Genomic DNA, 27,636 nt, shown 5'->3' on the forward strand with positions numbered 1-27,636 from the left:
CTTCCATTGGGCAGGATCTGGGCACCTGGTGTTTTTAATGTACTATCTGTGCTTTAACCTCCTAAAGGACCGTGGTGGCAGGGCCAGAAGGGACCCTGCTTGCTGCACACTCGCTCCGGGGTCACGTCTGTCCTTGTCACTGCTGTGGCACTGACTCCTGCAGCAGAACGTGCTGTGGCAGAGAGGAACTGAGCAGAGGGGAGGTGGGGACCTGCCTCAGCTCACAGAGGAAATCCATAGCAGGGACTGGGGGCCCTGGAGCTGTGATACCCCTGCTATAGGATGATATTCCTGCTGTAGCCATGATATTCCTGTGTAGCCACCATAACCCTACTAGCCTTGATATCTCTGCTAGCTGTGATATTCCCACTATAGCTGTGACATCCCTGCCCTGCAAGCCAAGAGGCTGCACTCTCACTCCTCTGTGCAGAGCACAGGCCTTGTGTTTGAGCCCCCAGCTTCCATGGAGAAAGGAATAACACTAAATTAAAACCAAAGTGAGATCTGCAAAGAGACAGACAGAAAGCAAGCAGTGGGAAATGACAGAACTGCAGGAAAAGAGGGAAGAGCCAGCCACACTTTAGGGACCTGTTGTGTCTCTTTATAAAGCAGAGCTGGTTTGCAGCAAACCAGGCTGGAATGGTGCACTTGAACAGGCACAGTGTGTATGTCTGTACCTCTGCTTGTGCCTCCATGCCTCTTCCCCTGGCAAGGCTGCTCCCCTGCTCTGGAAAAGTTGAGGATTCCACAGAGAAAGCAGCTTTAGTCCCATGGATATTTATAAAAGCGTCTGTGGGTGCCAGTGAGTGACCCCACAGGCAGAATTGCACTGTAGGACTGAGCAGTCTCTGTAAATCCAGATCTCCAAAGACAACAGCAAACACTGACCTTTTACAGTTTGGATGTCTTACGTGAATTCCAGGGGACTCTGAGGAGAGGTACAAGGAGCCCCCACGCTCCAGAGAGCCTGTATCTCCTCAGGCTGTGATAAGACAGATTCTCATACCAAAGAAGGTCTGGATGTCAGTTCTGTGCCCTGGGGAATGGGAGAGACAGATGGAGCCAGCTTTCATCCCCAGGAGGAGTTATCTACAGTGCACGAGATCAGGAGGAGGGTGAATATGGACTGTGCTCCTTGAAAGGCTCCTTCCTGGAGCCCCAGACCACGTACACACGCCACCATCATCACCATCAGCAAGTGAGGCCAAAGGCCTTCAGAGGAGGAGACACTTCATGTTACTCACAGCCTCCTTTCGTCTGGCAAAATGACTTGGATCGACCTGATTAGGAAACCAGGTGTCCACCCCAGGGGACAGCACTGCTCTGCAGTTAATATTTGTCATTTGTCTCAGGTGCAGGATTGAAGAAAGCTTTGCCTGCGAACACCCTGAGTGCAAACACCCGCAGATTCACTGCCAATAACAAATTTGTAAGTGCAGAGAAAGAGGGGAAGGAGGCAGGCTGAGCCCTCCTGCTCCACACACAGCTTTTGTTCTCACGTAAACATACAGCCCATGCTCACGTGTGTTCGGCAGCACATCAGGATCCGACCAAAGCACTGAACACAGCAAGTTGGAGCACAGAGTCCGTGTGTGCATCAGGGTGTTGTTATGGCTAATTCAGCAAGCCCACAGAAGGATTTGGACAAGGAAGGCCTCTGCTAGCTGCAGGCGGCTATTGATAGGTCAGTATATTTAATAAATTGAGGTTAATTTGTACATCTTTATTCCGTTCTTTTGCTAAAGCTCTGTGTGTCAGATATTGCGCTTTCAAACACATCCAAGTTGTAACTGGCAAATTATCTGCCTTGTACTTATACCCTGGTCTGCCAGTTTTACTCCTGGATATGAGGACATCACAAGGAATTTCTTCACAGAATGGGTTGTTAAACATTGGAAGGGGCTGCCCAGGGAGGTGTCCAAGGAACGACTGGAGGTGGCACTCAGTGCTCTGGCCTATTGACAAGGCGGCGATCGGTCACAGGCTGGACTCGATGGTTTGGGAGGTCTTTCTCAACCCACATGATCCTGCGATTTTCTGACATCCTGGCTGAACCTAGCGGGGAGCACCATCAGCACGGACCCCTCGGTGACGGGGACAGGAGCCGGGCCGTGCTAACCCCGACACTGGGAACGGGGGCACGGGAGCCACCAGCCAAACCCAGCGCGGGGGCCCTCGCACCAGCACCCCGAGAGACGCGGGGGTTCCCGACAGACCTGGGGATCCCCAGAGCTCGTTCTGTGGCACCAAGTGCAAGTTCTACATTCCATGGGTGCTCTGAGGGACGAGCCACAGGCCCTGCCGGGCTTCCCCTCACGCTCGATCATCTCCGTTCTCGCTCGATCATCTCCGCTCCAGCTCGGCCATCTCCGTCTCGCCTCGGCCATCTCCGTCTCTCCTCGGCCATCTCCGGCGCCGAGTAGTTTCCTCCCGGCTGCCGAGCGCGGCTTTCCCAGCTGTTTTCCGTCGACGCTCGGCTCTTTCCGCCTGCACCTTCGGGTATTTCCGGCGGACGGTTCGGGTATTTCCGCCGCCGGTTCGGGCGGACTCGGCGCCCGCCGGCCTCGCTCGCTCCGGTAACGGTCGGTGCGGGTTCAAATGAGCCGCGGCCGGGCCGGGCCCCGCCGTGACTCGCTCTGAGCCGGGCCGGGACCGGGGCCACCCCGCTCGGGCTCGGCGACCAGGAGGCGGAGGCCGGGGAGAGCAGGATGACGGTGCTGCAGGAACCCGTCCAGGTACCGACCCCCGGGCGGCTCAGGCCCCAAAGCCTGGCCCGGCCCGGGTTAGGCCGCCCCGCCCGCTCCGGGGCCGGGGCTCCGGGCCGCTCCCTGAGGCCCCTCGGCCGGTGGGCCCGTTGGACCTCCAGCTCCTCCGCCCTCCCTCCTGCCGGAGCCCGCCGAGCTTCCCCTTCCAGCCTCCCGTCCCCATCCCCGGGCCGGCCGCGCTCGCCCCTTTGCCCCCCGGGCCCCCGAGGGAGCTGTCGGTGTCCCCGCCGCTCCTCAACCGATTCGGCTCCCAGCAAAGGGCCCCCCGCGGATCCCCCGGGAGACCTGTTGATACTTCGCTCACCTTTCTGCGTTTGCTGCCGTGTCGTGTTTAAATGCTCGCAGCGTGCTCGGATCCCTCCGTGTCGTGCGAGTGAGGGATGTTCCTTCTTCCCAAGGAGTTGGTTTTTTCGGATTAATGGGCGACCTAGGAGAGAAAATAATGTAAATTTCATTTTTTTCTGTCGTGTTTCAGTCTCACTGCAGTTACTCTGATGGGTTTCCTGTTCTTGTGCTCAGCCTTCCCATCCAAAAGTCGTGATTCACAGAATTAAGAGCTGCTTTTTCTTTCCGCAGTTCCTGTATGCCCGTTCTCGAACTATTCATAATCTTCATTAATCAGTCGTCTCATTCATATGCCCATTCCTTTTAAAATATATTTTTAGCATTTTAACAGGATGTTTTGGGCTTTTTTTTCTAGTTACAGCAAGAGGTTCCTGGCAGCAGTGTCTTGTTAGAGTATGACTGTGTTCTGTAATGAACATAGTGAGAATTCTTGCTTTTGCCTCTTTTCTTTCAAATGAAAAGGTGGAAGGGGAGGAAAGGCTCCTGTGGAAAAGCATCCTGCTGACTTGACCCTGTCTGTGGCAGATGGTGACAGTGAGGGCATTCTTGTAGACCAGGGGTTTGTGTCCTTGATGCCACCACTCTCCTCATCCCCTCTGAGAGCAAGGGTCAGCGCAGTGCTGGAAATGCTTTTGGCCACCTGGTCCCTCTCCTGCAGAGGCCATCCTGCACCACTGCTGTTAGCTATGGAGCTGGGCTGGTTGTTTTGCACCGGTTGGGTATTCTAGGAAAACATGGGATTACAACAGAAAAGGAAGCAAGAATGCACTGCGGTGTGAATGAGTGAAGCTGACAGGAAACAATACCAAATGTTTCCAGTGCCGTGCTAACTAGACTGACCAAGTGGAAATATCTGCTCTCCTGAGAGCTCCCTGATAGAAATGTGGGGTCTTGTTGTGGTATTTCAGCAAGGCAAAGACCACTCTAATGCTGTTCTCCATTCTTAACCTCTTCCCAACTTGGATGTTTTGCTACATTCAATATATCTATTTAGATTGACTATATCTATTTAGATTCTGCTTTTAAATGACAGATTATTCTTTTAGCAGTAGTTCTGTTGCTGTCAGTCTTACTGCTGTTCCTTGCTTACAGGAGTGCTAGTAAGTTTAGGAATTATTTGTGACTGGGTAAAGTCCATTGCGTTTCTGAATTCCCAGTTTAGCTGGAGTCCACATACTTAGCTCTGTTTTTATAATTTTCTTAAATGAAATGATTGGGAAAGTTGACAGTAGTTCTCATTTTTGTCATTGCAGAGATTTTTCCTGTCTATTTGTCTGTTCTCTCACAGCCTTTCAGATGTCTACAGGGCTCAGCATTCCAGGAAAAAACTGTCATCCTTACACCCTCACAGCTGTGATGTTACTTCTTTGTCAGAGTGTGACAGATAAATAGCAGAATTTGTGTTTGATTGTAGCCTTAGAAATGTTGTGCTTTAATTACATGAAATTCATGTCCCAGAAGGCATTCTGGCCACTGGTTCGTTTTTTGCTAACTTTTAAAATTCTTTTAAGTTGAACAGAGTGCCAGAGTTTACACTCCTGTGCTGTACTTCCTGATACGGTCAATTTAAAACCCTTCAGCTCCAACATAAAACTCTGTGTCCCATGTGCTAAGAAACAGGCTGGATGCCTTCCAAATACTTCTGAAAAACATCTTGGAAAGAAAATGAGCACTTTGCTTGGAATTTAGCTGTTCAAGGTGATCATCTGCTGTGACTCACTGGAATGGTGCTTGAACTTGGCTGCAAACTGCAGGACCAACATGTGCTCGTTCAGTGGGCAGAGTTTGTGTAACTGGGGAATGCAGCACAGCCCATCCTGGAGCTCTCCTCCTCCCTGCCCACCCTGAAGACTGAAATCGTGGCAGAATCTGCTTAGCATGGCAATATAGGCTAAACAGCTTGGAAAACAATTTCCAAGGTTGTATAACTGTCAGAGGAGAACATCTCTTAAGAGCTCTTTGGCTTAGATATGAAGTGACACTTGGATAATGCACAGGATTTTCTGGGTAGAAGATGGACCTGTCTGAATCTGATTTTATTTTCCTGCTCTCCTTTCTGAAGATGCCTTGCTGTAGGGCTGTGTATGGTAGTTTTGGAATTCCCTGTTGATTTTGCATTTCAAATTAATTATTTTTAAAAAGTGATTAGGACCTGGAGGTTCATCCTCTCTGCAAGCACACTTGAATAAAATGTGGAAACACTTCCAAGTTTTCTCCTTCCTATGAGGCAGCCCTGAGAACACTCTTCTGGTGTGGTTTAGCAATTGTGTACCACTGGTGCTGTGTACATGCATTGTGCTTCTTCTAGAACAAACTAAAATACTGTGCTGTATTGAGATTAATGTTCCTGTCCTAGATGGTGGGCAAGAAATCCTCTTTTTTGAGGCACAGTCATGGTTTAGGCATCTGTTCTCATGGACAATTGTTGCTGCATAGGTATGGCTGATTCCCTGCTGCCTTCCTTTCTTCTTCCTGCTCTTTTAGGAGCGTGTGTGTGAGGAGCCAGACTCCAGCATAGGTCAGCTGAGAGCAGGAGGCACATTTTGGGCTGCAAAATGATAATTGCTAGAGAACAGGGATTCTCCCAGCCCGTTTCTTGCTTTCACTGGGACTCTGCTCCACAACAGTTGTTATTTGAGCCGGTGTGTAGTGTAACTTACAAAGTGGTTGTGACATAGCCCCAAATCCCTCCTGTCCCCTCTTAGCCTTTGGCAGGATTGTTCCTGGCAACTTGCTCTGGTTTGAGCAGTCAGATGACCCTGATTTTCCCACTCCCACCCCCACACCTTTGTTTTGTAAGCTGGCTGAGTTACAGCCCTGCAAAGACAGGATTTTTAACCTGCCACAACTTGGCTGGGCTCCTCTAAACATCACTTGTGACTTGGTGAAGAGCTGCTTTTGGGAGCAAGAGAAATGGGAGACCTTGGGTTGCTCTGGCTTCAGGATGGCTTAAAAGATTGTAACCCTGACCTTCTATCTCCCTGTTTGTCCTGCTCTGTCTGCAGGGCGTGGAACCACCTTCAGCCTGGGATCCTTTCAAGGCAGCAGGGAGGAATCACTTCAGCAGGCTCTGAGGCTCAGTTATCTGAAATATGGAATACAACCAGAGAGAAACAATAGTGTGTTTGTATTGTAACGATCAAACTAAGAGAATTCACTTTTAAATACGTCCAAGTACTTTCACACAAGCTTAAAAGCACCTGTTGACTTCTTAAGCATATTCTTGGGATCTACTGATAGGAGAAAACAGATTCTCTGTAGAGATTTGTTTGTAATATTCCCTGTAGTACTTGGGAGCCCTGGTGTGTGCTGTTCATGATGGCTGTGTGGGCTTCCCGTGAAGAGAGCTTGCACAGTTTTCACACCCTGTGTTTGTCAAGTTTGTGTTGGAAGAAGTAGCATATGGTACATGTAACTCTGTGATGTTTGGATTTTTTTTAATTTTTTTTTTTCAAATGAAATTGGCACTTGCCTTTCCAGCTGGGAATAGCACTGCAGGGCAGTATTGCTTTCCCTGTGGAAGATTTCTTTTAGTTTTGGAGTGTCTCATGGGTTGTAAAGCAAATTCTATTTGTCTTTGGTTGCTGAGAAGAAGGTTGCTTTGTTAGAGAAACTAGAGATCACAGTGCCTTGAATTCATAAGTTCAGATCTCATTTGGGATCAGTAATAGCAAAACTACTACAAAATGGCTCTTTGCTGCTGATGGAAAAGGGCTTTGGAACTGAAGCAAAGACCCCAGATGGGAAGGAACTGCTGTTCTGATCCCATCCCTGCCCACCTTGGGGCACAAACGCTGATGAGCATGCACAGCACCCTTGGAGTAGGTGGGGAGGAAAGGCTGAACAGATCTTAGATGATTTTTCAAACCCCAGCCTTCTTTTATAGATAACAGACAACTTCTAATGTGATCTGAAGAAAGTTAGCCGAGCAGTTTGTGTGAAACCCTCTTATCCCAGGCCTGGACAGCTCTTGTACAGCTGTCTACTGGTGACAGCAGTGCAAGTAAATGTCACCTGCTTTGCTGCTGTGCAGGTTGTACATCTGTGTGCATGTTTGTTCCACTGGAGTTGTGCCATCCTTCCAGTCTGCACAAATACTGATTGTCACAAACCAAACTTGGTGCTCGTGAAAAAGAAAACAGTACCTGGGAGCAGGATTTGGCCAAGTGTGAGTGTGTGAGCAAAACCAGAAGTAGGTTTGTGTTCATCTGTGGCTGTAGAATACAGCTTGTCTGTTTCACTTGCATTGCACTTGCTCTCGGGTGCTGCTTCACAGCTGGTGACAGGGAAGAGGTGGCTGAAGATCCAGCAAAATGCTGCACAAAAAGCAGTGGCTCCTGTTCACCTTGGCCCTTAAGGGAACACTGATGCCTCTTCAGGGAAGATCCTTTATACAAAGATGTTTAATCAACACAAGTCTCATCTTGACTATCTTGAACACTGAGAGGTTTCTGGGCCTGTTGGGCTTTGATTTGGCATCTCGGGGAGATGCTTTAATGGGATACTCTGACCAGTTGGGCTTGGATTTTGGTTTTATCTTTCCTGAAGGTGTTGTTGTTTGGTGTTGAGCTGTGCACCAGGCTAAGACTCGGTAACTTCTGAGGGGTTTGGATGATTATGGCTGGTAATGAGTGAGAAACACTCCAAGGTTCACACATGACTTCAGTGCAGAATTTAGTGGGGCTTTTAAAGCCTCCTTACTAATAGCTGAAACAAATACAACTTGGCTGGCATGTTCATCCTCCCCTTTTGTTTTATGGCTCTATAAAACCAAGCTGAACTTTGCCTTTTGACAGTAAGAGGTAATGAGATTTTTGCATTTTCAAAGCTCCTCACTAAATGAAGATGGTTTTCTTGCCTTGCAGGCTGCTATCTGGCAAGCACTGAACCACTACGCGTATCGCGATGCCGTGTTCCTCGCAGAAAGGTTATATGCAGAAGGTGTGTACTTTGCAATTGTAAAGCTGATGCTTTTTTTTTTTTTTCCATTTTATTTTGGGATTTGTGAGCCTCTGCTCCTGCTTTATTTTCCTCCTGTTCTGATAATGAAGTTTAGCTTTGTGCTTGGGGAAGGCAGAGGAATGCCTTGCAATTAGGTTGGAAAATCAAATCATGCAACAGCAGCAATGTTATTTTACAGTAAAATCTCCTTAAAATTCAAATTTGTGTGTTTAAGTGCAGTGTTTACAGTGATCTGGTTTATGGTATCAAATGGGAGGATGTTGGGGTTTTTTAAATAACCCTCAAGCATTGCATGTCTTCCAAGGGCACTTGAGGATAGATGCAGCACACAAATTCTCAAATTGGCTTGACATTGAAAGCTGTCTTTGCTAATAATGCTGCTCAGATATGTTGATTGGCTCAAAGAGAGTCTTGTGATGGTGAGAGAAAAGCACTGTGAAATTGAGACAGGTGAGAATCAAAACATATGGAACAGGTATCTCCTGCTGAATCCTGCTAATTGTTACTTCATTGTAAAGCTGGGGTGTCTTGGACAGTGAGCAGGCAGCAGTAACACAAATCTGTACTTTCTCTGGGTCCTTCAAACACTTTTTTGGTGTATTCTAGCACCTTTTATTTCTTGAACCTTTTCTCCATGACCTCAGATAAGCTTTTTGTTCTCCTGTACTTCTTTTTCCTTGATACTGGTGGTCAGCTTTCCTTCTTTGTTTTGAAAGGTATTGTTCCCTAACCACTAACACACAAAAAAAATACTCCAAAAAATTTCTCATGCTAAACAACCTGAGCTTGTAGTTTGAATTAAACTGTATAAGCTATTTCATGCTCTGTTTTGTAATGAAATAATTTGCCTGCCATGCCCACAATGCAGTTCTTAACAATGGAAGCACAAACCTAAGTTTTGAGGAATAAAGGCTTCTTTTTCCTTGTGTCAGGGTTACAAATGGAATCTGGGGTGTTTGATCTGATGCTGAAATGAGAAACGTTGTGTAGAATATTATGAAACCTGATAATCCAGGTGTTTATGAAGAAAATAGTATTTTAGGGATGACAAAGTTCCCCTGAACACAACACACTGTGAGGTGCAGGGAAATGGTAGATTGAAGGTAATTGCCAAGGATTTAGGACCAAAGAGAATCCACTTTTTGCAGCAGCCAGGAGAAAAATACCTGACTTGATAGTGACACATCTTTACAGAATAATCCTCTGCAAGAATACTTCAAACAACCTTTTTCAATGGCCAGCAGTGCTGAGAGAAAGCAGCGTGAATGCTGACACTTGGTGCAAGCAATTAACTGCTAACAAAACATCTGGCTCCTGGTTAAAATAAGTGGCTACACTGCAGAGTGGAAGCTGCAGAAGCTGCTCCATGTTGGCAGGAGTGATTTCACCCTGAGCAAAACTTCTTTTAAGTCTACCTGCAATTACTGTCCTTGATGGGACGTCTGTGGCTTGGTCGTTTCCCAGAACTCTCAAAGTCTGTTAAAGTAGTGGATAAAAATTGATTTAGCTTGAATTTTCAAAAAGATCTCCTGATGTTTTTAGGATAAGGCTAATAAAATGTCCTATGTTTGGGTCTTCTGTTTCCATTGTCACTCTCTGGGTGATGACAAAAACAAAATAGTCAGTTTTCAGTGAAGCAAAGGATTTGGGCAAATTCCAAAGAGGTTTTTATACAGTGCTCATATTGATTTTTCTAAAGATTTCCCTATAGGTGGGCGAACAAACATCAAAATTGTTTATTTAATGCTGAATTCCATTTGCAGGATAATGTCTTCTGAAAGGTATAAAGGTAATGTGGGTTTATTAAGTGGTTGGAGTTTGAAGTTGCTTGTGTTCATACACAGCTTTTGATTTAAAATATCATTGTGTGAGGGTGATTTGAGTGTAACATTTGGGGAAGTGCAGAGTGGGTTAAGCCACCATGGATATACAAAATCTGTGAGTTTACAGAAAGGATTAAAATCACTTCAGGGATTGATTCTGTCCTTTATGGTTTAATCACGAGTGGGTCTGACCTCAGTCTCAAACCTGGATGTCAAGTCAAGCTCTTTGAGTAGAACATCCTCAGTGTGGTACATAATTCATTGCAGTGGAAGAAAATTTGGAAACAGACATCAATTCCAAATAGTTCCAGTCTCTGCCATTAGCAAGTGTTTCTGCCCTGATCCCTCTTGTTCCCTGTTTAAATAGAGATGACTTTCCTGATGCTTGACTACTTCATCCAGAATTTAGAAACCCATGAGATCTCAGCTTGGGAAAAGGATTTATGGAATCACAGAATCCCAGAATGGTTTGGGTTGGAAGGGACCTCAAAGCCCATGCAGTCCCACCCTGCCATGGGCAGGGACACCTTCCACCATCCCAGGCCCCATCCAGGTTGTAGGAGAACTTGTCCCTATTGCTAGTTCCCAGCATAAAGCAGCCAGAGCATCTGAATGGTGCTGTTAAGCCATGTTCCCAATAAAGTAATGAGAGTAGGCAGCAAAAAGGACAGGACTCAACTTTAATTGTCATTAAAATCAGAAAATCTTCTCCACTGAGTCATGTGAAGGTAAAGCATTGAGTGCTTTAGAACAAGAACAGAAGTAAAATTGCAAATGGAAAAAGACCACTTGAAATTGGGATTAAAACTGACTACTTGGGCTGGAATAGATCTTCCTTCTGAAAGTTGTTGTACCAGTGTTCCAGTGTTTATGCACTCCTTAAAGTAGTGCAAGGTGTTGGTGGCAGGTGTGGTGACACTCTGAGCCAAGTCAGTCTTGGTGTGGCCAACAGGTTGTTAAAGTAGCTCTGGCCTGGCTGCTTTGCTTGGCTTGCTGCTGTTCTAACTGCAAGCTGGCTCATCACTTATTCAGGTTGGGTAGCCAGAAGGATCAAAGTTCCTTTAAAGCTGTAGATGTTGAGTTCATCTGACTAGCCAAGGAAATGGCATAGGAAGTTTAATCACCAACAAATAAAGAAGACATCATTCAGGAATGAATTTCTAATACCAATACCCATCTTGTCCATAGCTGGCTTTTACTCCCTGCCCCCAAATTTTTTGTACGAAAATGATTAACATCTAACTGATGATTTTGTTTTCCAGTACACTCAGAAGAAGCACTGTTTTTACTGGCAACGTGTTACTACCGCTCAGGAAAGGCCTACAAAGCTTACAGGCTCCTAAAGGGACACAGCTGTACCACCCCACAGTGTAAATACCTGCTTGCAAAATGTTGTGTGGACCTCAGCAAGTAAGTAAATCCTTCATGTTCTGTCCAGGGTTATGAATGGATTTTTTTTTTTTTTGGCTTGGATTTCTCTTTGGAAGATGTCATCTTGTATAAACTAGAGATTCATTGGTCCTTCAGCACAAAAGATTACGAGTTCAATTTATTTTGCTTTCAGATAAGGATCTAATGAGCATTAACCCATGTTGCAAAAACTTCTAAAAGTTGTTGAGTAGCTTAGAGAGGAATTGCCAAGCTGTGCAGAGAGAAAACAGACCTCTATGAGCTTATTTATACAGCTCTGCCTTACTTTCTTGTGGGGATGGTCTGTGCTGATAGAAGTATACACCTACAAGTAAAATTTCAAGTGGTGGCAAGAAAAGATGATTTGTTTGTTCAGGTGTTTGGGCTCAGATGCCTGAAAAATGCCTCCTACCCCAGCAGTTGTATAAAGTAATTTTGAAGCCTGACAGCCAGTGGCCCATTCCATGTGAGTGCTGCTGTTCCTGCAGGTGGAGGAGGTACAAATTGAGCCTTTGTTCTCCTTTTGAGCTCTTCTTGCAAGAAAGAAGGGCATTAAAATCCATGATCTCTGCCATATCCCAGTATTGGCTCTTAACTCAGTGCATGAGGGGCCTTACAGATTGTATTTCTTTGGGAAACAAAGCCAAATTAAGCACTGGTTCTGCTTAGATAAAGCACTTTCAAAGATGAAGTGCCTTGAAGATTCTCTTGTCCTTCATGCTAGGATTGATCACTTTTGGAAAAGTCATGCTGAATTTTGTGCCTCTGCTTTTGGGTTTGTTTTGTTTTTCTTCCCTCCCAGTAGAGCTGTTTGACTGCAGAGTCCTGAACCTCCTGTTGTAGAGGAATCTATGGGTTACTTAATGTTCATTTGCAGGAACTGGTTTGTGGTTTAAAACCTGTGAACACTGACAGTGGATTTCTGTTTTTTTGTTTGCAGCAGGGTGAAAACACTGGACTGCCAGTACTGTGAGCCTTGTAACCCCTTTAAACCTCTTGTTTTTTAAAAAGGCTTGCAGAAGGAGAGCAGATCTTGTCTGGTGGAGTGTTGAATAAACAGAAAAGCCATGATGACATTGTTATGGAGTTTGGTGATTCTGCATGCTTTACACTCTCCTTACTGGGACATGTCTACTGGTAAAGTTGCTTTTTCATTTTGCCCAATAAAGGTGGAAGGTTTTTACATGACCAAGCCCAGGTTTAGTCAAACATCTCAGTCATTACAGGGGACACCTCTCTCTGGGTTACACCATCTTGGAGCACGATAAATTCAGGTGGATAGTTGTGGAATTAGTCTGATTTGGGAATGGTTAATTTTAGTTTTCACCCAAAGACTTTTTTGGGTGGATAAGAATGCAACCCAAAAGTCTGAGATTTTTAGATACCTTTAGATTTGCTCTGTATTCTTCCCTAAGAAAAACTCTCAGCTTGTTTCTCACTGTTACTATTTAGATTTTTACTATCTGTGTTACACACGTGTAGCTCTAACCCTCAAATCAAACTTCTGAGGGTGCCAGGCAGAATAACTTGACAATTGTAAGTGTTTTGATTTTGCTAAGATGCAAGAAGGGTTTCAGTAAATGTGAATGATTCATTGGAGTAGTTGGGCTCTTGGATTGTTCTCTACTATATCTATTCTCAATTATTTTCAAAATTATTTCTTTGTAGCCAAATACTTTAAGTGTTCAATTTAGCTGCTAATTTATTTGCAAAAATGTTATCCATAGATACTTAAGATGGCTGGAAGGCTGGCAATCAGGTTACTGTTGGCAAAAAAAAGAAACAAGCTGTTGCAAAGAACTGCTTCTTCCTAAAAATGAAAATTCTCAAGCTATTCTAGTGCTTATGTAACTTTTTTTGACAACTGTGTCTAAATATGTCAAGTAACTTCAAAAGAACTCAGTATTTCTTGGGCTTGAAACATGAGGAATGTTTCTATGCCTCTCAACATGTTTTTGTTTCTCAACTCCTCTTCTGGAAAACTCTTCTTGAACAAAAATGCTGTTCTGAAGTTTCCCTGTGAACTGTTTCATTCTTTTTGCAGCAAGACAGACCGGCTTGCCAAAGGATCAGAATGTTACCAAAAGAGCCTTAGTTTAAATCCTTTCCTCTGGTCTCCTTTTGAATCACTATGTGAAATAGGTGAGTCTGCAGAACTCTTTTACTCATGTAATTCTTGGGAGAGATTTTTGTGAGCAGCAATTAATTTAAATTACTTTGCTATTGTTTAAAACTTCTGTCTTGTTTTCCATCTTCATTATTTATACATTTTTGGATCTAACAATCCAAATGTGCTTTCCAGCCTACGTTTAGTAGACACTCACTTAGAACCTGTTTCTAAAAATAGCTTGAAAAAACAATATATGAAAATTATTAAAAATATTGATTGTCTGGGGTTTTGTAGCAGAAGAATGGAAGAATACTTCTGCTTTAGTACAAAGGGCTCAGAGTGATCTGGTCTAGTAAAGGGTGTCCCTGCTTATTGTAGAGGGTTGGAATGACATGTTCTTTAAGGTCCTTTCCAACCCAACCCTAATGTTCTATGATTCTATGAAATGTTTTAAAACACTTCTCAAATCCTTTGTCCCCTGTCCTTGATTCAGACTTGAATATTCAGTGTATAGACCCAGGAATAATTATTAAATCTCCTTCCACTCCTACAGGTGAAAAGCCAGACCCTGACCAAACATTTAAATTAACATCCTTACAGAACTTCAGCAGCTGTCTGCCCAACACTTGCACAACAGTGGTGTCTAATCACAACATATCCCACAGACAGCCCGAGAGTGTCCTCATGGAGACACCCCAGGACACAATTGTGAGTTTTGCTCGAGTCATTGTAAAATCATTTGTTAAAATCAGTTTGTTTTACCAGCTTAACTGAAAAACGTTTATTAAACTATACCCTGAGTGCCTAAGAGCTGCCTTTTATTCTTCAGGAATTGAATAGAATCAACCTAGAATCCTCCAATTCGAAGTATTCCTCCTTGAATTCAGATTCTTCCATGTCTTACATTGACTCGGCTGTGATTTCCTCAGATTCTGTCCCCCTGGGGTCAGGAACTGCCATATTGTCCAAACAGGCTCAAAATAAACCAAAAACTGGACGGAGTTTACTGGGGGGACCTGCAACTTTGAGCCCACTAACTCCAAGGTAAGTCCTTGGCCAACCTCTGCCCAGGGCCGAGCTGCTGCTGCTGTTTGGGCTTTGGAGCAGGAGGGCTGGAGCTGCACAGCACACTCAGACACACGTGGTGGTAGAACTTGTGAACAATGCTGTACAAGGGAAACCCAAGCAACTTCAGGAAGTTGCTCCTGGTGTTGATCTCTTCTTGTTTTTAAACGAGCAGTTGGTTATTTGGAGAGGAATTGTTGATTCAAGATATTGCTTATTGCAATCTCTGAAGGAATATGCTACTGCTGTGGAATAAACTTTATTATGAAAGGCTACTGTAAAGAGCTTTTCTTGAAGTCCAACTCCTGATGATCCTGTGGGTCCCTGCCAGCTCAGGATATTCCATGAACTGGGTGTGTGTTTTAACCCCTGCATCAGACCAGCTCTCCAGGTCTAACATTCACACACTGACCCTTGCTCTCTGGTTTGTCCTCAGCTTTGGAATTTTGCCACTGGAAACCCCGAGCCCTGGAGATGGATCCTATTTACAGAACTACACCAACTCCTCCTCTGTAATCGATGTGCCATCCACCGGAGCACCTTCAAAGAAGGTACCTTGCATTCTGGAGCTCAGCTGCTCTTCTGACAGCTTGACATTGCAGTGCACTTTTAAGAAAAATCCATAATACAGAGGAAAAAACATGTGAGCTAAGTTTTCCCCCCAGATGCCCAGGCTGTAGTTGTGGACTAACCTAGGGAAGATCTCCTGTGTTCTGTCCACCTCCCATCACAGAGGGTTCTACAAACACTGAAGCTTCCCAGCAACAGCAAATTCAAACTTTGCAGTTTGCAGGGTGGAGTGTGAAGACTTGGAATTGGTTTTTATTTATTTATTTAATGTATTTTCTGAAGTCTCAAGAGAACTGAAGCTACTGATCTCTTGCAAGTAATTCTTGAGTTGTAGTTTACAGACCAGAGTAATAAAAATCCTGCTGCTGGTCTGTGAAGGACTGAGAGAATGGTGCTGTTTCACTCAGCAAAGTCTTGGGTCGAGGAAACTAAAAAATGTCTGCTTTACTCAGGAAGAGACTGCTGTAGTTGCCATAGTGATAAATGAGAGGTGGAATGTTGGTGACAGTTGAAGAACTATTTGTTCCTTTCTAAAAACAAAAACCTGAGGATTTTTCTCTGTATTTTTAGTCACTCTACAACTTGCATGAGGGGTGTTGGTGCTTTATAGGGGGCACTATTTTGAAATAATGTTGAATCTGTCAAAAAGTTGAAGAACTTTAGTTGCCACGTTTGCTCTGGACAAATCTTGATGCTGTGCCATTCTGAAAGGGAAATTTGGGACCTGTGCTAAAACGGTCAGTTAGAAATGTGCTTTGTTTGGCTGATCCAATTCCCACCCTGTGCTTGCTCAGGACCATTTGGAAACAGTGGCTTGTGGTGGGCTCTGCACATACAGGAAGGTGAATTTCCACGAGTCTGAAAATGGAAATAAAGTTAGTAAGGGGCAGCTCTTCTGAGAGCTGAAGAGCTTTGGGAAATCAAGTCGGATTTGCTGCTGTTTTGTTGCTTTGAGTGTGACACAGCAGCACTGAGGTGTAAATTTCACTACACCACACTTCGGCCCTGCCCAGATGGAGCTGTGCTGCTACCAAAACACAAATACATTTTAATAAACAACTTAAATTCTGGCTCGTGCTTTCTCCAGAGCAAATAGTGACAGTGCCAGTTCCGCTTTGCTCTTCCAGTTCTGTGTCAGACAAGGTTTGGTGGAGCTGTGGCTGAACAGAGGCAGTTTCCTAGGAAACACTTACATAAGTGAATGAAGCATTAGGATGAATCCAAAGGCTTCCTGTCTGAGTGGGCAAGTTTCCTTGCTGGCCACCTAAACCATCCTCTGGTAACAGAGTCTGGGAAAGGAACAGGACAGAGCTTTAGGGCTTGGATAATGCACAAACTGACATTGCTTGTGCTGGTGTTGATCCACTTGTCCCTTTCTGGGGTCTCTTCCAAACAGCCATCACTGAAGTGAATGTTGGTGTCCTTGGAGTGGGCAGAAAGATAATTTTTTTAAGCTTTTTAAATAAAATATGAAGAGGAGGATCTGTTCTGAAAACAGGCTGAGGTGCTGTGCAGTTTGTGAGAGGCTTCTGAATGGGATTGTAATAGGATAATTAAAAAACCTTTTTCTTTCTATTTTTCATGCTTTTTTTTTTTTAACAGCTTTCTGCAGGAAAAAGCCTTTAAATATGATGTATTTTAATTCCCTTTTGTTGTTGCACAAGCACTTTATCATACAGTTTCTTGCCATTAGATGGAGTTTCTATATCTTCAAATAAAATGCATACACTTTGTAGACTTGGTGTTATTAACAGGTAGAAGGAGAAACACTTTTGATGGTTTCCCCTGGGCATGGGGGAACCCTCTCCTTTATTAAAATAATTCTGTTTCTCCTTGTGCAGCGTTTGGTGGGTGGAGTGGGTTGGAGACTCCTGAGTGACATAATAACAAACCTGTAGAAACTCTGTGTTGTGCAGACTGTCAGCAGGATCAGCCAGGCTGGAACAAAATCTGTCTTCTCCCAGAGTGGGAATAGCCGGGAAGTCACTCCAGTTCTTGTTGCACAAACACAGAGCTCTGGTCCACAGACAAGGTAAAACAAAGTACTGGAGCATTTTTGTTTAAAGCAAAGCTAAAAGCTGTTCCTATTAGAAGTGGAGCAGAGAAGCTTACCTTCCAATGGGTAAATCTTAAATTTTTCTTTTCAGTACAACACCTCAGGTATTGAGCCCAACCATTGCTGCTCCACCCAACGCGCTGCCTCGACGAAGCTCTCGCCTGTTTACCAGTGATAGTTCCACAACCAAGGTACCAAAACCTCCCAGTGCTGCAAACCCCTGGCTCCCTCATCCGTGCCACTGGGCCAACTGTTAATTTCCACGTATTCATAGCACTTTTAGCAGCTTAAGAACAGATTCTGCAGTGAGCAGGGCATGGTTGTTACACATAATTTTACACAATTCACTCTCAAGTTTAGATTTCTGGATATAAAAGACTCTTTTGTATGTAACTCTTACTTTTCTTATTTGCAGGAAAATAGCAAAAAATTAAAAATGAAGTTTCCACCTAAGATTCCAAACAGAAAAACAAAAAGTAAAACAAATAAGGGAGGAATAACTCAACCAAACTTAAATGACAGTTTGGAAATTACCAAACTGGACTCTTCCATCATTTCAGAAGGGAAAATTTCCACTGTTGCACCACAAATCCAAGCTTTCACGCTACAGAAGGCAGCAGCAGGTCTGTTTGAGCACTGTTGGACTGTAGTAGAGTAAAGCCTGATATATTTGGGTTTTAATGTTGCTTCAGTATTTGCTTCTTTCCCATTTCATTTAGTATGCAGCTCTCACCTTTGTATAGTGATAAAAACTGATTTCATTCAACATCCTGTTAACTTAGAAACATGTGGAGAAATATTGAGAGTGGTAATTGTCAGCAGATACATCTTGTAAGCTCTAGTCCTGATTAATGATTAAAGTATTTTCGAAGTATATAAAGTATTATAAATTGTTATGCAATGTATAAATTAGGATAATAGAATAAGTAATATTATTATGATTGTAAGTGTTACATTGTTATAAAGTATAACTTCAAAATAATTTATGACACTATTATCCTTGGAAACTGATTCAAAGGAGTTACTCATAACCCAGTAATCTCTTAACATGGGCTTTATGTGGTCTGTTCTCCCTTGATGTTTCCCATTTGTTTAAAATCAAGTCTTTATTCGGATTGTCAGAAAATCCTAAGCAGAATGCTGAATTCCCCTCGTTTGGCTCAGTAATGTTTCCAGGCAGCAAGAGGATGTATCCATGGCTACCAGGCTTGTGGAAACTGCTCAGACCTAAAGAAATGTTTGAATAGCTGCTGGAAATGCAGAACTCCACTCACCCTGAGCCCCAGAGTTTAAGGACTCATTATTTTCTGGCTTCCCTTACAGAGGCTGATATTCAGAATATCATGCTTATGTTAATTAAGTGTATGATGTTAACAGTACATAAACCTTGTTTGTAAACTCCTGAAGGGTTTTCATAGGCAAATTCAGGGAGAGTGCACAAGTGAGAGCTTTTGGGATTAGCACTTCCAAGTAAATAAGTCTCAGCTGTCTTTTTTTTTTTTTTTTTCCACTTTTATTTATTGTGTTTTTTTCCTAGAAGGTTTGATGAGCCTTCTCCGGGACATGGGGAAAGGTTATTTAGCCTTGTGCTCATACAACTGCAAAGAAGCCATCAATATTTTGAGCCATTTGCCATCCCACCACTACAACACAGGCTGGGTGCTGTGCCAAATTGGGAGAGCTTACTTTGAGCTGGCAGAATACATGCAGGTAGGAACAGGGGCTGGGCCTTCCTCTTCTCACTTTGCTTTGGCAGTTTTACACAAAACCTGCAGATCTCCTGTAAAATACATGAGAAGTTTGCAGTTGTGGTAAATGGATAAATATAAAAGCTACACCTGGAATGGATTTAGGTCTTGAATCTGCTTCATTAGAGCTTTCTCACTCAGCTTTCCTAAAATTTTTTTCTTAATGTTTTTTCCTCTTGTATCCAAGTGTTGGGGTCTCCTCCTTGTGTGTCCTGTCTCTGTCTCCTGCTGTGCTGATGGAATTGTTTGCACTGCACTGTTTTAGAATAGATCACTCAATAATTTGAGCTGTAAACCAAAAAACTTCTCTCCATTCTAGTTAATTCTAATCACATCAGTGACCCAGTTTCCCTTCCAGCCTCACAAATGAAGCATTGGCACAGTGAGGTGATGCCAAACTGCTCCAGAATCAGAAGTGAGCAGTTAAGGGTAATCCCACGGTTCACCTCTCCTTGGCACTGTTGTCCTGACAGCTGCTGTGCCTGTTTGCTAAGTTTCCAAAGCACTCCTTGGCAGAATGTGTGCAGGAGACAAAGCAGAGGGAGGTTTTGAGCTGTGCACGGTCTATTTCCAGATGGAACATGCTGGGTGCTCTCATAGATTATTTAGAAAGGTGAGGCTACAGATTTTAATCACAGAATTCCAGTGTGGTCTGGATTGAAAGAGACTTCAAAGCTCATCCATTCCCACCCCTGCCATGGCAGGGACACCTCCCACTGTCCCAGGTGCTCCCAGCCCTGTCCAGCCTGGCCTTGGGCACTGCCAGGGATCCAGGGGCAGCCACAGCTGCTCTGGGCACCTGTGCCAGGGCCTGCCCACCCTCCCAGGGAGCAATTCCTTCTCAGTATCCCATCTAACCCTGCCCTCTGGCAGTGTAAAACCATCACCCCATATCCTGTCACTCTTTATTGGGATGGTTAACAATCATAACTGGCCCATAAAAGTCTGTTGCACTCTTTCTGATTTTGTGGATGATGATTTTGCCTCGCTCGAGCATGGATAGAAACAGGAATGCAGCTGAGTCAGCAGGAGGGAGAGCTGGCTGCATTCCTGCTGGCATAAGTACCCTGGGATACAGTCACTTCCTTCCCTTGAAAGGAAAGTTCAGGGCTTGCAGCTCTGTGTAGAACACTTAAAAAGCAAAGAGGATGCTCAGGCTGGACGTGAGGCCTTGGACCTTGACCTCTGTGCTCTGCCTTGGTGGGTGGAATTTTATTTTAAGTTTCATTTCTGTTCTCAGGCTGAGAGAATATTTTCAGAAGTGAGGAGGATTGAAAACTACAGAGTAGAAGGCATGGAAATCTATTCAACCACACTCTGGCATCTGCAGAAAGATGTTGCCCTTTCAGTCCTTTCTAAGGATTTGACAGACATGGATAAAAACTCACCAGAGGTATAAAATGCTGTGGGTTTGAATGAGAAGAGGGGAATTGTACGTAGTAAAATCAGTGATTCAGAACAGAGTTTTGAGCTCTAATCCAGTATACTCTCCAGTGGGAATACACCTGAACATGGCAAAACTGGAGAGGGAGCTGGCAGGGTTGTGTGTTGAACTGCTGATGCCTGAAATGGCTCCTTAAAATTTGAATATCAGCTTATGTGGAACAGGTTGAAACCTTTTATCTGTTAATGGTTATTTAAATTTGCCTTGGCACCATTCAACCAGGAAGATCATGGGTTAGTCAGTCACTCTTGCTGCTGCCAGTGTGCAGAGATAAGGAATATCTTTTTCCTGTACCTTTTAATTGCTATAGCTAATTCACTGGCACTTAAAATATTTGTTCTAGAATTTATTTGCAGACATGATCTTGCACATTTTCATACCAAAGTCCATTAAACTGCAGGGTGTGTGGTAATGTAGTCACGATGTGCCAAAAACCCAGAAATCTTTCAATGAGTGCCACAGTAAAAATAAAATATGTGAGTAGATAAATGTGCTCTTAAGCAAACTGTAGAGGATATTGGAAATCTTTTTGGTGGAGGAGGAAATCCAATTCATGTTGTCCTGTTAGTTTGTCTAAGAGTGGAAAACAAACTCAGTGAACAGTTGGTGGTTGTTGTAAGATTAGTCAGGATAGAGGGAAATGCAGATTCTAATCCAAGGAGTGGAAAATAGTTATGTGTTTTGGCAGTGATGCTGAAAATTTGGGGAAGTGAGGGACCCCGAGTTGTAGTTATTTACAGGGAAAGAGGAGGTTGTTGCTAAAATTCTTCCTCTGCAGATTTCCAGGTTTGTCAGTTGGAGGGAGCTGAAGAAATAAAGTACCATCTCCCCCGTTGTCATTCTTAAATATCAAAGGTGTTTTATTTCTGGCCTTTTCAACAGCTTCAAAAGCTTTAGTCATTAGTCATCAAAGGATCTAATTGGCACAGACTTGTTGGGTGCCTGTGGATTCTCCATTTCTGTGATTCAGCTTGCTTATTTATTCATTTCTTTATTTTAGAACGTGTGTTTAGCCCTGCTTACCTCACAAGAATGAGCCTGAACTAACTGTTGATTTATTCCTATTTTTACTTTTTAATCTAGGAGTAAGTTATTTATAATTATTTAAAGCAGTATAGATAAGGGTGTTCAGCTCAAACTTAGTCACTCAGAGTAGTAAAAAACTACTCTGCTCCTGCCCTGCTGTTGTTGCAGGCCTGGTGTGCTGCAGGGAACTGCTTCAGCTTGCAAAGGGAGCACGACATTGCCATCAAGTTCTTCCAGAGGGCCATCCAGGTGGATCCAAACTATGCCTATGCCTACACCCTGCTGGGCCACGAGTTTGTGTTGACAGAAGAGCTGGACAAGGCTTTGGCCTGTTTCAGAAACGCCATCAGAGTCAACCCCCGGCACTACAACGCCTGGTAGGTCTGGCTTTATCCCCTGCTGCTCCGTGGGGTGCAGAATTCCTCCTGGAGGAGCTTCTCCTGGGTGCTGCCACTGCTGTAATTCCATGGAGTGAGTCTGGTTTGGGTTGGAAGGGACCTTACAGCCTGTCCAGTGCCACCCCCTGCCATGGGCAAGGACACCTTCCACCACCCCAGGCTGCTCCAAGCCCCATCCAGCCTGGCCAGGGACACTGCCAGGGGTGGGACAGCCACCACCTACCTACCACTCTTCCCCCCTGGAAGAGAGCAAAGCCATTCCTGTAGAAGTGGGGGGCTACTTTTACAAGGAAGGCAAAAAATTGCCTTTCTTTTTTGGTTTTCACAGGTTGTTTAGGCTGTATTACCCCAGCTATTTTGTCCTGTTGGGCAGCATTCTTTGTGCATTATGTGTCCTCAGTTGCAGTTGGAGAGATGAGGTCTCAGCCTCTTCATACTTTAGGACACACTTTGTTTCTTACAGCTTTTTAAAGCAGTAAAAGTTAGATCTGTGAGTGTGATAGTGTTAATAACTTTTGTGTCCTTTTATTTAGCAGTTCCTTAGCCAGTCTTGCTGTATATCACACATCAGTTCTTCAGCCACCCAATGGATAGCAAAAAGAAAGAAAATTTCAGACAGCTTTTTCCCCCAGGAAATCCCTTCCCACCCTAGATGGGGTTAGCAAGGCTACAAACCATTCCTGCCATGTCATGTTCACTGACAGAAACTAATTTGGTTAAAATCCAGTGCTGCTTACCAGAGCTGTTTCTCTGCTGCAGGTACGGGTTGGGAATGATTTATTACAAACAGGAGAAGTTCAGTCTGGCAGAAATGCATTTCCAAAAAGCACTTGATATCAACCCTCAGAGCTCAGTCCTGCTGTGTCACATTGGAGTAGTAAGTACAGGGCACTTGGGTGGGGAGAAGGGGTTGGGGTGAAGAGGAGGTGAGGATTTTTCTTCCTGTGAGGAAGCTTGTTCAGACTTGGTCTAGAACTGGGCAAATACTTTCCTAAAGGAGCAGATCATAAGTAACCATGGTCAGAAGGGTTTGTCCTTGCCCAGCAGATGAGCTGTTATTTTTCCCCTTTTGGAATTGTTCTCTCTTTGTGTGCCAGGTCCAACATGCACTGAAAAAATCGGAGAAGGCTTTGGACACTTTGAACAAAGCCATCAACATCGACCCCAAGAACCCACTATGCAAATTCCACAGAGCCTCGGTGTTATTTGCAAACGAGAAGTACAAGGTCAGTCTTGGTGCTCGTGGCAGCCTTGAAATTCCTGTAGCTTGGGAGCCTTGGGAGCTGAATGTTTACAGGTCACCCTGGGCTTGCAGGAAGAGCCTGGGACATGGGAAGCATTTGCTTTGGCAAGTGCCACCCTCACCAGGGTGGCATTAAATGTTTTGATTGTAATAAAATCTGGGGCCGTCAGGTGTCGCTTTTTAAATTATTATTTTAGTCTGACCCACTCTCATGAATTTATACAGAATTACTAAAAAAACTCAGCCAACTGCCCCATATCCAATTACAGCAATAAGAACCAGCTGTTTCCAAGGTTGTGTTGTGGAGTGAAAAGTCAGAAGTGAAGCAGTTTTGGGCTGATCCCCTGCTGACCTGAACCCTGTTTAGAATAAGAGAAGATCTTCCCACAGTGTTTATCCAGCAACTTTTCCTCTGGCCACTGTTTTTTGGCTCCAGAAGACAAGCCAAGTCTGTTTTGAAACTTGCCTCAGAAACGTGTGTGCACACTGAAAGGGAAAACTTTACTGAAAACGTTTTATTATTTCTAACTGCAGACTAAATATTTCTGAGTTGAATTTCTTAATGATGCCAGGTGACTGTCACAGCAGAGTAAGCAGCTCCAGTATCAAGAACTAGTTTAAAAGTAAAATAGAAGTTTCACTAAAAGTGTTTGGTTTCAAATGCCTAATGTAAACACTCTTTCCAACCTTTCAGTCGGCTTTACAAGAACTTGAAGAACTGAAACAGATTGTTCCCAAAGAGTCTCTTGTTTACTTTTTAATAGGAAAGGTAGGTAAAACTTCACTGTGATTGTAAGTTCCTCAGTTTCCTTTGCTGCTTAGTGAGAAAATTTATACCTGTCACTAAGATGCTTCCACGAGGAGCAGTATTCTAAAAATTCCCAAAGCTTTAAGTAAGGCTTAGTGCTCACAGCTGTATTATGTGCCAGTTTTTAAATGCAAAGGACAGTTAAAGAGAGCTGGAGATGATAGTCCATCCCTCAGTGAGCACAGCTGGTTACTTGCACATGTAACTATTAAAATATTGAGTCATTCTCATGCATTGTGTCAGAAATACTGAATAAGCAGCAGCCACATTCCAGCCTTTCTTGTGTGAATTGCCAGAGAAGTGATCTAGTGGCAGAAATCCTCCTTCCCACCACCACCTCTACTGATAAGCTTTAAATAACTTCTGCAGCTTTCTGCTGGGGAGTGTCTGATCACTTGGAAGCACCAAGACAAACTTCCCTCTAACACAGAGCTGGAGAACTCTCTATCAGCAAGATTTCTTTATTTTGTTTAAACTGGGGAGAGGTAAAAGGATTTGTGCTGAAATGTGTTCACTGGTATTTGTCCAGGAGTAGCTGGACCTCTAAACTGACATGAGTGGCCATGGCTAGACAAACTGAAATATTTTCACTGTTTAAATGCTCAACACAGATAAATAACTTCCTCATCTGCCCTTAATGATAAAGAATCTCTTAGCAGCTAGTTTATTTCTTTTTATTTTTAAATAGAAACATTTGCTCTTTCTACACATATTTTTTTATTTCCCTTGGGGCTCATATAATAAATTTTTCATATCCATCCTCTGCTGCTTTCCATAAAACATCGCTGAACTGTGGAACATTCATTACCCAAACCTTCTAGTAACAGCTTCATGTAAATGTAGCCTTTTCTGCTTTTTTTTAATGCTCAGGTTTATAAAAAGCTGGGTCAGACACATCTGGCCCTAATGAATTTCTCCTGGGCAATGGACCTGGATCCCAAAGGAGCCAACAACCAGATCAAGGAGGCCATAGACAAGCGCTACCTGCCCGACGACGAGGAGCCCATCACCCGCGAGGAGCAGATCAGTGAATGCTACCCCTACGAGTCAGGTCTGTGCTCCAGCACAGCAGCTGCTGCCCCTGAGCTGTGGGGAGAGGCCCAGCTTTAATAAGGGAAACATTTCTGCCCAGTGCTGTGAGAGCTCTGGAGGATCTTCACTCAGAATTCATTTGTTTTCCCTACGGAAAGCATGGCATGAAGGGTTGTGAAATTCCTTCAGGTGTAGTAGGACAGAGATGGTGGTAACTCTACATTTATACAAATCATGGGTGGCTTTAAGAGTATCCCAGGAGAGCAAGATATTCCCAGGGCTGCAAGTATTCCATCATAAAGCATCAAATAATTTCAGAGTAAATGAATGGCAACTGAAGTTGTCTGTAGATGCTTTTTCAGAAGGTAAACTGGATGTTGGTTCAAAATACTTGGTGTGCTGAATATGAAAGTTGGCTTTTGATGAAGGCCATGGAAGCAGTTTGATTTGGATCAAGAGAAAATAAAATACGGTGGGGAGTAATTCACAGAAAGGAACAGCCCAGGTTTTTCTTCTCTTGGCTTTTGATTATGAACTTAAATTCTATAAAGCATGGACAGGCATAAATATTGACCTAGCTGCAAGTTGAAATGGAGATGGAAAATAAATGCTAATAAGCAATTTAATTCTCTTCCCACAAAGAAGGAACTATAGCATGATTTGGATTCTTACTAACAGACAAATGGCTGTGTCCTGCAATTCCAGATTCTCAACTGAAAAATAGGGAAAGGTGACAACTCTGTATCACATTGATTTTTATTGGTCTTGTGTGCTTTTTAATATGGGAACTTTACCCTACATTGCACTTGTGGAAACATCCAGTTTTTCCCTGCTGTTGTAATTGGGGTGATTTCAAGCCCCAGCTCCTTGGGCTGAGCCTGTTCTGACCAGGAGATGGAGACAGAGACTGGAACTGCTGAGCCACACCTGAGCAGTATAGGAAAAAGCCCCAAAAACCAAGCAAACAAGAAAAAAAACTTTAAAAAAAGAAGAAAAAAAAAAAAAACAACAGCTTAGTCTGTCCAATAAGCATAAACAAAATAAGTGTTGGGCTGTGTCACAGTTCAGCTTCCCTGGCTGTGCAGAGAAAGTGTGGAAGAGTCCCACAGCCTCAGCTGAATGACCCTCTCAGGGTACACAGAACAAATTAAAGTCATTTAAGGCAATTTGGGGGGGAAGCAGAATTTTTTTGTTGCTGCTGTGGCTGGGCTGGGTGGCAGGGGGAGCTCTGCAGTGGGACAGCCCCTGACCCCGAGGTCTCTTTGTCCCTGCAGTGGGCACAGACGAGTCCCAGGAGAGCAGCATGACGGATGCGGATGACACGCAGCTCCACGCCGTGGAAAGTGATGAATTTTAACCTCCAAGAGCCAGTGTCTGAGCTTGAGTGTGTGTGACTGGTACTGTCGTGTTCTCCCCTTCCTTGGCATCCTGGGTTCTACATCTCTGAGCCAGCACTGTCGTTGTTCTCCACTGACACCACGAGTGCACCTCAGACCTGAACTTACCAGAGTTCATGGCAGTGCAATATCCAGCTGCTGCTGAGTCTGACTAGTTGGCTCTTACACACTTATGGCAGTGACTGAGGAGAAAATGCTGGTTTTGAACTCCCCCTTGCTGGAAAAAAATATCATGGAAGACAGACTTGTGGTTTGCTGTATGGAAGCCAGTAGATGTGGGGATAGTACTAATGACGAGGTGTCTTGTTCTTTTTCCAGAAATGTGTCTTAGATTGGGTCTTTCTTGGTAAGCAGAGTGCTGAACCTCATTTCCAAGTTCTCCAAGGGCAGTGTTGACAAACAGGCTGTTCAAGACTTTTGCATATTGTAGTGTAACTTAAATGCCAGGGAGTGTCAATGACCTTAAAGCTACAGTGTCTCCAGTGAGCAACCAGGACTGGGTGTGTGTCAGGCCACGTGAAACAGCCCTGTCCCTGCCCAGAGTGCAACTGCAGGAGACTCACATTGCAGGATCAGAGCTTTCATCAAATGCTTTCATGTTCTAACCGTGAGTTAATTTATTCACCCGGTTTTGGAAAGGTCAGTGTTTACTTTGTATTTCTGTCAGCACCACCTTGCTTCATTTTTCACGCACCCCTTGACTTGTTCTTCCCCTTTGAAGAATAAAAATTAATAAAGGGAAAAATCAAGAGAGAAATGTAGATACCAATGTAATGTGAAACATCAAACCCTTCATCCTGTGAGAGTGGGAAGACTGGAAGCCTTAATACAATCAGAGCCTTGGTCAAACGCATCAAATAATTGTCTCAGATCAGTATCTCCTTAGGTCTGCTATCACTTTGAAAACTATTTTGTAAAGTGTGGTCCAAGCAGGATGCAAAAATGTGCAATTATTTGTCTTTTTCCTTATTTTTTAAGCTGTTTCTTTCAGTTTCCCATTCTAGGAACACTTTCCTCCAGGGTCTGTTTCTGAGAGGAGAAAGCTGTGCCACATTAGTGAGTCCAAACTGCTCTCTGTAGCATTCTGCAGCAGCAATTGGTGCCCTTTGTGCAGTGATGATAAAGAAAGTGTATGATACAAGCAGTTTTAAAGAGCAATTTATGCCTAATAAATTGGGAATGATACAAATTTCATAGCACCGTATTTGTTGTGATCAGTCTTAATGGGTTTTTTTCTTCTTTTAAATCTACTGGTTTTTAGGTGTCTCTTAGTTTCCTTTACACTTCAATTTCTTTTGAATTCTGTCCATGTCCACTTGGCACCTCTTCTGTCCCAGCTTCTCTCTGGTCAAGAGCCACATGGACACCTTTATGCTTTGAAAAACCATCCCCAAGTTCTGAGCACAAATAGAATTCTGTGGTTTGGTGGGTTTT

The 27,636-nt window shown here is 43.9% G+C and overlaps 1 protein-coding gene and 1 long non-coding RNA gene across 5 annotated transcripts; one reads left to right on the top strand and one right to left on the bottom strand.

The window, feature by feature from the left end:
- Positions 1 to 1,660: 1,660 nt before the first annotated feature.
- Positions 1,661 to 3,591, bottom strand: LOC128800121 (uncharacterized). The gene is made up of 2 exons (XR_008434920.1): positions 3,070 to 3,591; positions 1,661 to 2,493 (listed from the first exon to the last, which is right to left on the bottom strand). It is a non-coding gene; the product is annotated as an uncharacterized LOC128800121 (long non-coding RNA).
- On the top strand, positions 2,609 to 27,396 carry CDC27 (cell division cycle 27). Of its 4 annotated transcripts, none has more exons than XM_053965021.1 (19): positions 2,609 to 2,735; positions 7,976 to 8,051; positions 11,158 to 11,305; positions 12,317 to 12,442; positions 13,350 to 13,447; positions 13,969 to 14,123; positions 14,245 to 14,459; positions 14,917 to 15,031; positions 16,949 to 17,082; positions 17,198 to 17,297; positions 17,522 to 17,729; positions 18,644 to 18,816; positions 20,095 to 20,247; positions 21,493 to 21,701; positions 22,482 to 22,599; positions 22,820 to 22,948; positions 23,660 to 23,734; positions 24,644 to 24,824; positions 26,080 to 27,396. In XM_053965021.1, exons 1-19 carry the CDS (start codon positions 2,709 to 2,711, stop codon positions 26,160 to 26,162), a joined length of 2,523 nt encoding a protein of 840 aa, XP_053820996.1. In that variant the 5' UTR covers positions 2,609 to 2,708; the 3' UTR covers positions 26,163 to 27,396. The 4 variants fall into 4 exon arrangements, with proteins under 4 accessions (XP_053820996.1, XP_053820997.1, XP_053820998.1 ...); XM_053965022.1 differs by having other exon boundaries at positions 18,647 to 18,816; XM_053965023.1 differs by having other exon boundaries at positions 16,967 to 17,082.
- Positions 27,397 to 27,636: the final 240 nt, after the last annotated feature.

The sequence above is a fragment of the Vidua chalybeata genome, chromosome 26 (assembly GCF_026979565.1).
Source record: "Vidua chalybeata isolate OUT-0048 chromosome 26, bVidCha1 merged haplotype, whole genome shotgun sequence".
Lineage (NCBI taxonomy): Eukaryota > Metazoa > Chordata > Aves > Passeriformes > Viduidae > Vidua > Vidua chalybeata.